This window comes from Halichoeres trimaculatus, unplaced genomic scaffold (genome assembly GCF_033239565.1).
Source record: "Halichoeres trimaculatus isolate MK-OKI-2021-1 unplaced genomic scaffold, fHalTri1.1 fHalTri1_scaffold_4, whole genome shotgun sequence".
Classification (NCBI taxonomy): Eukaryota; Metazoa; Chordata; class Actinopteri; order Labriformes; family Labridae; genus Halichoeres; species Halichoeres trimaculatus.
The window spans coordinates 7,951,609-7,965,299 of record NW_027437182.1 but is presented as its reverse complement, the minus strand read 5'-3'; the positions used below and the strand labels follow the sequence as shown (position 1 = coordinate 7,965,299).

Sequence of the window (13,691 nt, the reverse complement as noted above, 5' to 3'; positions counted from 1 at the left end):
TGTCATTTATGCTCCTGTAGTGAGTTTTTAGCTGTTTATAACGCTGAAAAGACTCTCTTCAGAAAAGCAAGCAGGACCATCTGCAGGAAGACCGACTCTTCCTATATGGTTATTTTCAGTGCCTGTAAACACTGCTGCAGGGACGGTGAGTAACAGCAGAGTGAGACAGCCTTTTTCACAGCCAAGACTCACAGTGAGTGATACATGGACACCAGTGTATTTCTGGTGTAAAAGTGCAACACTCTCATGTATATATATAAATGTATCAGCTCAGAGGTTAGAGCTACAGCTTTGTTCACATGAGTAGACACTTTGTACTGCACATTATATAATTACAACATCTTGTAGATTAATGTTTATATTTGATAATGTAAAAAGAGCATGTGTTTGCATTTGGCTGGAAGGGGTAGCTGTTTTTGACTGAGGGGTAGTTATGGTTACAAGTTGCTGCAAAACATACAAAAAAGTCTGAGCTCTGTTGAAACTGTGAACAGGACAAAATTGAGAATATGGCCAGCATGCATGTAAATCTGCTAAAAAAAGGTGCTGGAGTTTGCACACCAGAACAATAACTAATGGTATAACTTTGTATTTAAATATCAGTGAAAAAAAAACACATGCATTGACATTGCAGTGACAGGAACGCTGAAAGCTTTAGTCTTCACTTAGTGACCCAGTCACAAAATTTGTGTTTGCCCTCTGTCCCCAGAGTGTGTCTGAAAAAAAGGGGACAAGAGTTTTAAGGTCATGTGTTTCTGCAGCCTGGGTTTTGCTGCAGGAAAGAAAAAAAAGTTTTTTTAGTGAGCTGGTCTCTTTAAATGTAAAAGCAGACTAAAGTTGTTGAAGGATGATGCATCAGCTTGTTGATGCTTTGACTGATGACTGTGGTATGTGTACATTTTGTGTTTGTTGTAACTTTTCTGGAACATGCTTAGGGCATTAAAGAGATTTTTAGTATCAATAGTTTTGGTTAAATAAAATATAAAAAAATAAAATAGATAAGACACTAACAAGAAGACAAAGGTGAATGCACACCTCATAATTGAAATGCCCAAACCTGGCTTTGTAGTCCACCATTGACCATTGATGTCAATATTTCAGTTTCTGAAACAATCAGAATAACCAGTTTCCATGCATGAGTTTCCTTTTACCATGGTATCCCGATCAAAATAGGCACGGACAACATCTCGACGCATGGAGAATTTCAAGTCACAATGCGTGTCATTTCTTCTTCTTCTCACTGTATCCATTGCAACAGCAGCTGCAGCAACAATAGCAGCAGCACGGTGGACTTCCTGTACTCAAAAGACTCAGGCTGTGTCCAAAATCACTCCGTATTCACTATATAGTGCACTAAGCAGTGGATAAGCCATTTTTGAGTGCTGTCGGAAATCTGAATGAGCATGGTCATTCACTATATAGTCCACTCAATGTATTCCACAATGCATTTTGAAATTTAGTGTATCAGCGATGCCTACTATATGAGCATTATGTACCATCATGCATTGCGGTTCAAACAGAAGAAATGGCTGATTACATGATTAATGACTACCGATAATTTGAAACAACATTAAAAACTATCTGAGAATAACACTTATCTCTCTTTTTAACTTTCAGACAAGCGCAGCTCACAACTTCGAAGTAGAAAAACCAACAACACAGACGTTAGCCACTGAACCACCAATCTCGGGTGATGCATTCACTGGACCTTGTTATTCTCAAACACAGCATAAGTTGCTGCACAAATGTATAGTTTATTGATTAGAAAATGACATGTTATACGTGTTTCAATTTTATTTGGCTGTTGCAGAAAATATGCTCAGTATAATATTAGTTATCACTAAAATAAATGCCGTTAAGCAGTGTTTGGGAAAAATACCTGTTAATCCCCAGCCATCCGTGAGCGACGCAAGAGTAATAACGTCACTGCCAGAGGCTGGCAAGTGAGTGAGTAGTGTCTGAAATGTTGTTTTAATTTAGCTGATTGAGTGGACTATAGAGTCCACTACATCCAATTCACTACATAGTGAGCAGTGGGTAGGGAATGAGTGAGGGATTTCGGACACAACCTAAGATTTGTGCACACAACACAAATTAATGTTCCTTTCAGGAGAAACCAGGAGAAAAGGAGTAACCCAGGGGTGATTTTTCAGGTGTTTATATATATGCTCTATCTGAGTATCACCAGTTTACTCAGCGACAGCAGGAATGGCATTTCCAAAAGTTACTGTCCATCCTTGTCCATCCCAAAATCCGCTCAACTCCAGTTTTAAATAAAAAACATAACTGCACAAAATCTGTTAATAAGCCAAAAAGCAGATTTAAACATGTTGAATTATTTCTCAGTAACCTGATAAACTTATTTCAATACATCACATCAAACACTAAAATGGTCAGAATTACATGTTCTAGGGCACAGATGGACTGGCAGTCTAGGTCACGCCCCATGAGGTGTGACCTTGAGTGGGTGGCCTGGGTTTGAATTCAGTCTGTGGCCTGTTTCCTACGTCATTCCCTACTCTCACCCTGTTCCCTACTCTAACCATTGTCCTATCCTCTATAGTTCAAGACATAATAAGCCAGAAAAAAGAATAACATGTTCCATTTTAAAGCAACTGATATGGACACTGACTTTGTACTCTTACAGATTTTGCCAGTGATAAAAGTTTGTACAGGTTGAAAACATCACTTTCCAAGCATACGTCACAGTGCAGTGTGACGTACAATGGTGTGAGTTCTAGACTTAGGATAAAAACGTGAGCTGCTAGAAATGAGCACATTCGAAAATGCTCTGTATTCCTCATGTCGAGCAGCTATTTTTACTTCCACTCAGCCTGAAAGAGAGCAGCAGTGTGACCTGCACTTAAGACTTTCTTGTTACAACTTCAGTGATGACGCGACATACCCATAGATAGATTTACATCCACATCACTGCGTCTATGAGCGTACACGCTGGAACCCGAGCGTCCACGCATTTATCATAGGGACATTTGTACAATGCAAATCTATACCCTCAGTAAATCCATGACATGTGCAATTAACAGAAAAAAGTGTGTTAATGGTCCTTTTTTGTCATCTGAGAAGAATGCATTTCCCCTGCATGAGTAGCTTCATTTAATTTTGTTTTATCGTTATACAAATCATGTTTCATAACCACTTCTCAGCATGTCAGCTTATACTCCACGTAGCTCTGCAGGGTGTCTTCTGTCAGCATCCAGAAACAAGGACATGGAGAGAAATCTGAAAAGCTGCATTGCACCAAGTTAGGTAACATCAAAGAAGATGTTCATACCCATACACACACTCACAGACACATCTTCTGTGATCTGGATTTTTAATTCTTAATCCAGTAACCCCAGTGGGCAGCTCCGGTCTGCCGGAAGTTGTCTGCACTTTGAAATTCATGAGGTGCACTTGGGTGTATCTGAGACTGAAGAGCGATGTTGCCATTTTTAGCCACATTCCTTCAGGAGCTGTCCATGCTGCACGGCTGAATAGAACATGCACTGTTTCCTCCTGACTACATGGATTTGTCAGGGATTTTTATAAATAGCTCAGGAGAGGCACGTGTCTCCTGCATACTGCAGATGAACACAGCTCACAGCAGCCAGAGAGATTCAGATTTGTCAAAACAGAGGCAGACAGGAAAGTTGAGGAGAGGTTTGTTATGACGCTATCGACAGCAGCTAAAATGATGCGTCAATAATTCCACATCTCTCATTGGTGACCTCAACAAATGACCTCTGCCTGCCAAGAATGGCACATACTGACACACATGCAAATCCAAGCATGAATAATTGTTTAAGACAAGTTTCCATTTCTATGAATAATACATTTCACATGAGCTGAAATTTGATTTTCCATTTATTTAATGTTCTTGATGTTCCAAAATATTCAAGGTCAGATGTGTTTACAAGAAATCAAAAGAAGTCTGTTAGTCATGTGATTACTGCAGCATTTTAGAGTATCCAAAGTTGGCTCTTTGCAGCATGTTAGAAATGGTTTTGCTAGACAGAGGCATTTAAAAAACAACAAGCTTGAAGCAGAGCTCAGCTGATAATTGAGATGAAGATCAACCATTGACCAGAGGTGTCCAAAATTTTTTCAGAGTGCCACATTTGATCTAGTGAAAATTGCCAACTGACATATCCATTTACCATTAAACAAACATGATTTAAAAAAAAAAAAAAAAAAAAAAAACTTTTTCTTATGATTAGAATACCTTTGCCATCATTAGAAAAACAAACCTCACCTGTCCCTCAGTTGTCTGTTGATACTAGATGATCAATGGTCCGTTTTCTGCAGGGTTACGTGCTGTGTAAACATTAGCAAACTCTATATCTGACCAAGGGAAATTGTGCGCCATTAGAGGGCGCTGCTGGTGGAATATGGCAGGATTTTTTGGTGGCCGGATGAGGATTTATCAGGATTGTTTTTCATGATGACTATTTTGTCCTGAAAACAACCAGAGCGCCAAATATTTCTTATCCTGCTTCCTGAACAATTTTCTGCAGCTGCTTTAATTTTTTGTTTTCTGCACCATTTCATTCATTTTATGAATTTTATAAAATCAAAAGGTACCATGCATAAGTAAGTGGTTTTCCATGCTAGACATGAACACAACATTGCAAGTTTATATTCATTCATTCATTCATTCATTTTCTGAACCACTTATCCTGTGTAGGGTCACAGGTGGCTGGAGCCTATCCTAGCTGTCATTGGGTGACGGGTGGGGTACACCCTGGACTGGTCGCCAGTCAATCACAGGGTTGACACAGAGACAGACACTCATACACTCACACCTACGGACTATTTAGAGTGACCAATGAACCTGGTGAGCATGTGTTTGGACTGTGAGAGGACGCTAGAGGACCCGGAGAGAGAACACACATACACAGGGAGAACAAGGAAACTCCACACATCGAATCGAATCGTGACCTTCTTGCTGTGAGGCTGCAGCGCTACCTGTTGCTCCACCATGCAGCCTTTGCAAGTTTTAATGTTGAAGAATAAATAAATATGTGACATAATACAAAAAACAAAAAAAATCATGAGATTTTACCATAAAAAATGATTACCACATAAACATACAAAAGTACCAAAAATTGGTGCCGTTGAGTACCGATACCGATTGCCAGGTACCGGGCACCTTACCGATTTAAATATGAAAGGTACCTATCCCTTCTGTGTATGTGTTTATTTTGGCTGTTAAAAGAGCATTTTAACAAGAAATCAATTTGAGATAATCATTTCTGCAGCACATTTAGCAAATTAGGAGGAAACTGGAAAAAAAAAAAAAAAAGACATGTTAAGTTTGAATCTTATAGTGCACCAACATAGTTGAATGGTTTATTTAATAATAAAGTCGGAGAGTCCATCCATAAATCAGAGTCATGACATGTTATGCAAACAGTCTAGCCCATCCTCTTTCCAATGTCATAAAATGCTAAAACTCAGTCTGCTGCCCTTGGTCTCATCAGACTGTGCATATTTATGATTGCTGTGAGCATTGTGTATGCAAAACTTAAATTGTGGACTAATCTGCTGATTTTGAGTTATTTGTGGGGTATTGATATTGACCTTTTGTAAGATGACAAGAGGCTCCAGAAACGCTACTGAATAGATACTGTGTTGACAAATTATGTTCACCTTTCACTAAGTCCGTCCATACTTTCATTACTTCCACTCACAACTGACCAATGTTACAAAACTCTTCCAACCACACCCTATGGTGGCTTTATTTACCCTCTAAGCGAGCATATGACCCGAAAGGCATGGGACCTGTCAAAAAAGAAATCACGCTGAAACACTGCATGAAACCAATTTCGTCATCCCCTGGCATTTTTTCTGTGACCTTCAACTGAAAGATCAGTCAACCACTGTTATACAATGTTACAGTCACTGTGAGTTTCATAAGCAAATTCATGCTCTGCATGCAGCAGAGAGCAGTCAAAGGTTGTGATTCCATATGCCATGCATTGCTCATTGTTCTTTATTTGCCGCCAGTTACCATAAACAGCAGCAACATCCATTGCTAAGTTTGAGTTTATGATGAGTTACTCTGCTGTTTTAAATAGTTGAAAATCCTTCACATCTGAAGAGAAATATGATAAAAAGAAGTGCCTGCACCTGCCCACGTTAGTAAACCCAGTCTGTTTGGAGCTTTACTAAAAATATCTCTGCTCATTATTTTTGTAAACCTTTCTGAAAATAAACATGCACCGACAAATGAAGCGCACCTTGAGATTATGACTCACAGCAACGATGACACGCAAATACTTTTCCAGTTCACTGCCTGTGGCTTATATAAAACATCAGATGCATAACGGTAGTGTCTCTGGGGCAGAAGCTTCAGATCTACAGTGCATCCGGAAACAATCTGCAGAAGCTTCGGTGGTTTCTTCTCTACATCTATTTATGAGTGAACAAACCGGCTTCTGAAAGAGCTTGTATGGTGTTTGTTCTCCAATACATCCCTAAACAAATACTCCTCAGAGCTCAATTTTTCTTTTATTTAAAGGCCTGTGTTTACCCCTCAGATACACACAGCCGATGGCAAAGGTAACTCCATACCATTTTCAGAAACCTGACATGAGTACAACAATGGACGCACACATAAACACTCATATCTCAATGTACAATACCTCGAAACACCTAGCAATGTAGGACGCAAAGTGAAATTCTAAAAGCTTTGGTATTCTCGCAGTGGCTGTACACTCCACTTATTAAAGCATATCACTTTGGTTAGCTAATGAATGGTACATTTCATGCAATGTTCCCAATTTAAGGTCTAAGCATCAAAACAATCAAGCTCCTCCTGCACTGATACCATCAACAGAGACCGGATGGAAGCATTGTTATGAAATAGCAGCTCAAAGGTGAATGATTGAAACAGTGGGTAGATGGAAAAACAGATGCTACTTTTATTCAAATGAATCATAATCCATTTTATTACTGAGGAGACTTTACATAACATCATAAAACACAAGATAACAAATTGGTTTCTTGTATCACAAGAAAGCACGCCTCAGTATTAAGGACAGGAAATGATGTCGTCAGCCTTTGTTCTTATCCTGCCTGACCGACCTCTGAAAATTGTGATTCAGATTGGGATTGGGATTTGATTCTCAGAAAGAATCAAGATCAATCTATTCTCAATGTTCATATACGTTTCAAAGTTGCACATGCATGCTTGGCAGCTAAACAATGAATAGTTAGCGCAAAACGTGATTTGAACACAAGTTAAAATCTCTTAGTTTCACTACTTAACTGTTCTTAAGCAATAGGTGCAATAATTACCTGCTGTCCAAAATACATATTTAAGTATATGTGCAATAATAATATTCTCATTAATTGATCAAACTTATATTTTATAGTTATTTTCAATTTCACGTGCACTTACGCTTCCATTTTTTCCACTTTCTTACACTTGTATTTTCTTATATCTTTAACTTTATTATGTCATATATTTATATATTTTGTAGTTTCTCAAATCTTCTTTTTCCTTATTTTGTACTTTCTATGTTTAACTTTTTGGAGGAGTAGCAGTAACAAAAATTATAACACTTTACTTCAGAGGCCCGCAAATTTCAGTACACATGGGTGAAATTAGACAAAGTTTTTTCTTATATCTTTGAAATTAGCACATAACTTCTTTAAAATTATCACAACACTTCTTTGAAATAATGTCCAAATTTACTCCAATTTGCAAGGTAAGAAGGTGACGGTTAGCAAACATTTTTTATTTGAATTTAAATCACAACCCACCACAAAATGTTTTTAGAAGTAACCTAACGTTTTTGCACTTTCCAGAGAAGTAGGTGATAAACAGCTGCTCAGTTCTTGAATACAAAGGTTAGGTTCATTGTTTCCTCTGATAATTACCTTCAAATCTTAAGTGAATAATTCAATTTCCCAATAAGCAGTTGATAATTAGCTATTTGTTATTTAATTTCACCAAGTTCTACTTCTAGTACTGAGTTTGTTGATATGCATAATTGCATTATGTTTTACATGATACAACTGAAGGCTTCAGGTGTGATATTCACCAAGAGTGGGGTTGTAAATTAGCCTTACCTGATTGTGATAGACACTGCGAGTACAGGCGCACTGCAAAACAGAATCTGGCCAGAAGCTATGTGCTAATTTTCACCAAAATCTCATGAAATTTTAAAGAAATAAGAAAAAACTTTGTCCAATTATTATTTTTGTGCAATGCAATTTGTGGACCTCTACAGTAAAGTGTTACCCAAAAAAGGAATCTCCCCTCAGGGATTAATAAAGTATTTCTGATTTTTGAAAACTTAGTGTACAAGGTGCACTTCTGTCAAATAAAAAGTAAGCTGTGGCCAATAGCTTTCACAGTTTTTCTCCTTCATAAGGTAGCATTCATGCTTTCAAAGAAAACTGTGGTTTATTTTTTTCGTTATTGCGTCTTGTAGAGGGCTGGTTGGATTAAAAGATGCTTGATTTGAAATTGGATGTATTTATAGAGCATCTTAAACAACAACCGCTATTGACCAAAGTGCTAAACAGTCAGGAAGACATGACACATTAAAGCGAAGACCATGTTAGAAAACTAAGAAATGCAGCACTTGCAAGCTGAAAGCCAAGGGGTAAACATGCATTTTAAGATGTGATTTAAAAAACAGGTATTGAGGGGGCCAACCTGACATGCACCTACGGGTAGATGTTGCTACTTGATCTTACAGTAATTTGCACCAACCCGGTGTTAAGGCGGGAACTTCCTGTTTAACTTCAATCATCGAAGTAATTAAGAAACATCTTGAGTATCTGGAATATTCATACCCAGCCATCAATCATCTTATAATGTCTTAATGACAAAAATCAAGACGCCCCATTCCTCTTTTGTACATCAAGGCGACTTTAGACATCAGACAAAAACTTGAAGACACCACTCATGGCATGACATGAGCAGAATATGTGATGCATCCAAACAGTTTTTAGTGTCTTAAGACATCTTAAGACAATTTTCCTTTGTCCTAAGATGTTCACATCTTAAGATGGCTTCAGGCATGGTTTGTACATGTCTAAAAACATGGTCAAGTTATTTTGTTTCAGCTCTAGTATTATTATAATAACATGATAATAGTTAATTGTTCACTGTAAAATTGTATAAAATTGGAGTGTGAAATGATAATTAAACAATATTAGTTATTATATTTAAAATGTATTGATATCTTTTCTTACTTAAAACCTAAACCCAACAAAAAGTTTCACTTAGATTTAGGTTTTAAGTAAGAATCCACTTCTCCCTTGGGCAAACTCACAGCATCTGCAATAGACTTTCTGCACCCAAGTAATTTCAGGAAATTTCTCAATGTCTTGTTTCATTTCAGACTCATTTATGATGCAACTGCTTTAGTGTTTATGTACTTATGTTTCATCAGATTGTGTTCTTCAGATTCCATGCACCTTGATCTAGCTGTTAGTTTTTTTCTTTCTTCTCCTAATGTGTCCTATGTATAATAAATTAGGTTTGTATTGGATTACCTGGTAAAATATGAAAGACTAAGCTAATAAAGACAATTCTCAGAATGACACCTTATTCTTAGGGGTAACAGATCAACATGCATTTGTCTGTAACTTTATAATTGTAATTTTCTGCTTGATAAACCCATGCAATATCCTTGCACAATGATCTGCTTAAAGAAGAATAAAGAAGCAGAACAGAGAGTATCTTTCATGCACACAAAACAAAAAGAGCAGGAGCGAAGAGCTATTACGCGAATGCTAGCTGGAAAGTGAAACAATTAGAGACAATACTGCCTGTGCAGAACACAGCTGCTGTCTGAAAATGTTCTTTTCAAGGTTTTTCCTAACTCTGCAAATCACTTTCAGACTCGGTGTTCATGCAAAAAACTAAGGAATGACAGGAAACTGGCACCAGAAATGTTTGAAGGTGCCTTGTAAATGAAGCAGAGCGGCACTGAATCAGCAGGCTGCATATGGAGTTGCACCTGTTGTCTGCATCCAGTCCTGTCGGATGGCCTTATCTCTGCATCTTGCTTCTTACAGTCAGATTCATTCATCAGGTTTCCCCAACATTTAAGAACTTATGCATAGTCTAAATATCTAAAAAGGCAGAACATGCATGAAACATAGAATAAGCAGCCTTAGCAACAGCTAAAAAATATTCTATAATGCATCTTATTATTTATTTGCAGTTTATTCCTGATACTGTCCAGAGACTTTCCAGTTACATAAATGTGAAGCTACGTTCCAACTTTGTCGTTCAGTCAAACATTGGAGACAATGTTTTCTCAGCACTGTTTGCATTTCCATGTGTATACTCCTGGAGCAGACTGTGCTATTTAAAGTGACAAACACACCCATGCACCTGAACGAGTCATTGTGTGCAAAACCTTCACACATGACAGGACTGTTTTTGTAGTTTCGAAGTTCAAGCTATAAGCCAAGACTCACGGTAAACAGGAAAAAAATAATAATAATATTCTGCATCCTTCTGCTGCAGGATCAGCACCATGAAGACAAGACTAGGCTGCCTCTCTCACAAGTCTGACTCCTACAGTGACTTCTCCGAGTTCCTGCCTCCTGCCCACGAAACCACTGCCAGGTGTCTGAAGTAAGTCTGCCAAATCCTGTTTCTAGAAACGTGGGTTTGAAATGTTTCAACAAAAGGAAACGGAGAGTTCTGTGGTGTTAAGTAATTCTCAGGGTGCTGACAATGGCCAGCGAAGTTTTAACAGGAAAAAAGTAAGCAACTGTAAAAATTCTGAAGGAGTAGCTTTGAAGGAAACTTTTAAATCGTAGGTATTTAAAAGAGATACTCTATGCAATCCTGTCTGCAAAATACTTTGAAATGCTTTACTCTATTGATGCTAGTATTGATGTTTCTCAAAATTATGTAGACAGCTGACAAGACAGAAATAAACGCAACATCTGATTAAATTCAAGCTTTCAAATAAATTGCCTTTTTGGCCTTTTTACATATTTTCCACAAAGAATTTGTGCAAACAGTCAGCTATATGAGTTATAAAAACACAGATTTGCATGTACTTTTTATTATCTCTTCTTGATTACAGGCATGGTAAGTAAAACATTTATATTCTTCATTTTCTCTGTCAGTGCAACCATGTTAACAAATCATTTAAATGTAGCACTGGATTCCAAATTAATTGCCTTTTTGGCCTTTTTACATATTTTCCACAAAGAAGACTGTCACTGATATTTTAAAATCTTGAAAGTATTTCAATGCTAAAACCTACAGTAAACTACTGAGAAATGTCTTAAGAGCAAAGGATTGTGGGGAAGAATACAGTGAAGCTATCAGACTGTCAGACTTCAATATGAGCAGGTTAGCTTTATTAGCACATGATATTCTGTGTTCTTCCACCAGCTGGTGACTTGATAAACTGGATGTCCGTCAAGCTGGCAGCACAAGTTAATCTCAGACTGTCCAGTTCACACTGCAGCAACTGTGACACGAAATGTTCTGACCAAGTTTTCCTCTCCAAAGGAACTGAGAGGAGTTTCTAAGTGAACATGAAAAAGTCTCCCATCTAGATATGCCTGATCCTAATCCACAAATTACAATGAGATTATCTGCACCAATATAGGCTCTTCCGAAATGCTATTTTTCAGCTTTCCGACCAACTGCACTTCAAAGTCTCTATGACAACACCATGCCACTGGACAAAACTTATTAGCAAAAGGATATATCTGAGTTTTGCTCTGCTGAAAACAGAGTAATTTTGTAGTGATGGTGGACACAAGAGTCTGTCAGACAGAAATAGGACCAAAAAGCAGAGGAAAACAAAATGGGAGAGTTATGGATCACAAGCTGAAGGCTAAAACACAAGCTGAAGGCTAAAACACAAGCTCAAGTCTAACACCTTGGCTTAGCTTAAGGCTATAACACAAGCTGAAGGCTAAAATAAAAGCTAAAGGCTAAAACACAAGCTGAAGGCTAAAACACAGGCTGTAGGCTAAAACACGAGCTAAAGTCTAAAACCTGGGCTGAAGCCTAAAACTGAAGCTAAAGCTAAAACCTGGGCTAAAGGCTAAAACTCAAGCTAAAGCTAAAACACAAGCATATGGCTAAAACCTAGGCTAATGGCATAAACACAAGCTGAAGGCTAAAACCTTGGCTAAAAGCTAAAACACAAGCTGAATGCTAAAACAAAATCTAAAGTCTCAAACATGGGCTAAAGGCTAAACATGGGCTGATGTCTTAAGCAAAAGGTAAAGGCTAAAACATGAGCTAAAGGTTAAAACACGAGCTAACGCCTACAACACAGGCTAAAGGCTAAACACAAGCTTAAACTCACTAAAATCAACAGCCAGGTTAGGTTAGCTCTGTTTGGTAAGGTTGAAGTTGGTAGTTAAGCACTTGCACAACTGGGATTCACTAATGTTACACGTTACAGACATGTCTCAGGGCTTAATATAGCCCACTACTAAACTTCAGTACAAACTGACAAAGTTTGCTTGTTGTCACGTTTCAAACCACTGATGACAACTACCTTACCTCGAGGCTGTATCTGGTAAAAAGATGTCTTGAACCAAGAAAAGTAGAGTTAAAAAGAACACGCATTTCAATTTATTTTCAAAACACATGCCATGTTTAGAGTCAAGTCTGTACGACAGCGTGCGTGCAACTTTTGGCCAAAGGGTGTCACTGTAGTCCAGTTTAAACAGATCATCGTCTCAGCCTCTTTGAATCTTAGGTCACGACTGTGAAGTTGTAAACATGTCATCTGTGTGGTTGGACATAATCAAACCAACAGTGTAAAAATAACAACAAAGCTGGCATAAAAATACTTTTTTTATCATGTTCATGCACGACAGCTATAGAAGCAGGCTATTTTTACTGCTCTTTGATGTACACCAAGGTGTGTGTCACAAATAGCCCAATGTTCTGTATACCTCCCATTGAGCGCTCGATGCATAATGTTAATGCATCCCTTTAATCTCCAAGATAGTGTGTTACCCATCATGGTTCCAGCACCTCATTAAAATGTGAACTAATGCCAGCTCTTGTTCTCTTTCCGTCTCCTCTCCTCCGCCTTGAAAGCAGCTGTGTGCAGCTCGATAAATCATACATTAAACTGAGTTGCGCTTCTGTAACACACACATGGGAGCATCTTGTGTTAAAAATGCATGGAAGCACAGTTGGTTTGCATCTCATGGTGGTTTCTTTTTATATTTCTTTCCATCAGGTTGTCAACAGACGAGGTTGTCCGATGGTCTGAGTCGTTTGATAATCTCCTCTCACACAAACGTAAGTAGATGTTCTAACAGCAGCAATCAAGAAAATTAAAGATGCTCTTCAGAAGTGTTGAAAACATGTTCCCGTTTGTTTTTAGAATCTATTTTTCCCTCAGCACATACAGAGCCCAGTCGGTTTCTCCCTCCAAGCCGGTCTTATGTAAGGGCTACAACACTGTGTTGTGAGGACTCCTTACTGCATAATGAGTCACTCCCTTCTCACTGACCTCCCCCTTGGACAGAGCACAAACTGGTTCCAACTCACCCACAAACACAGATCTACACAACCGGGTCATGGGTTTATTTCCAAATGGCTAACAAGCTCCGTGACGTTGCATGAAGCAACAATAAACTCAACTGACAGATTGAAGGAAGCACAGAAGCTGCACAGCTCATCCAATTTGGGATATTTCGTCATTCAAATCGTCATACACATGCAG

At 38.2% G+C, this 13,691-nt stretch overlaps 1 protein-coding gene across 1 annotated transcript in view; it reads left to right on the top strand.

The window, feature by feature from the left end:
* Positions 1–13,691, top strand: part of LOC141789433 (regulator of G-protein signaling 8-like) — a 35,764-nt gene that overhangs the window by 12,082 nt on the left and 9,991 nt on the right. Inside the window, exons 2-3 of the mRNA XM_074668831.1 lie at positions 10,496–10,606; positions 13,203–13,264. Coding sequence (XP_074524932.1) covers positions 10,506–10,606; positions 13,203–13,264 — 163 coding nt within the window. The 5' untranslated portion in view covers positions 10,496–10,505. The remainder of the gene's footprint in view (positions 1–10,495; positions 10,607–13,202; positions 13,265–13,691) is intronic.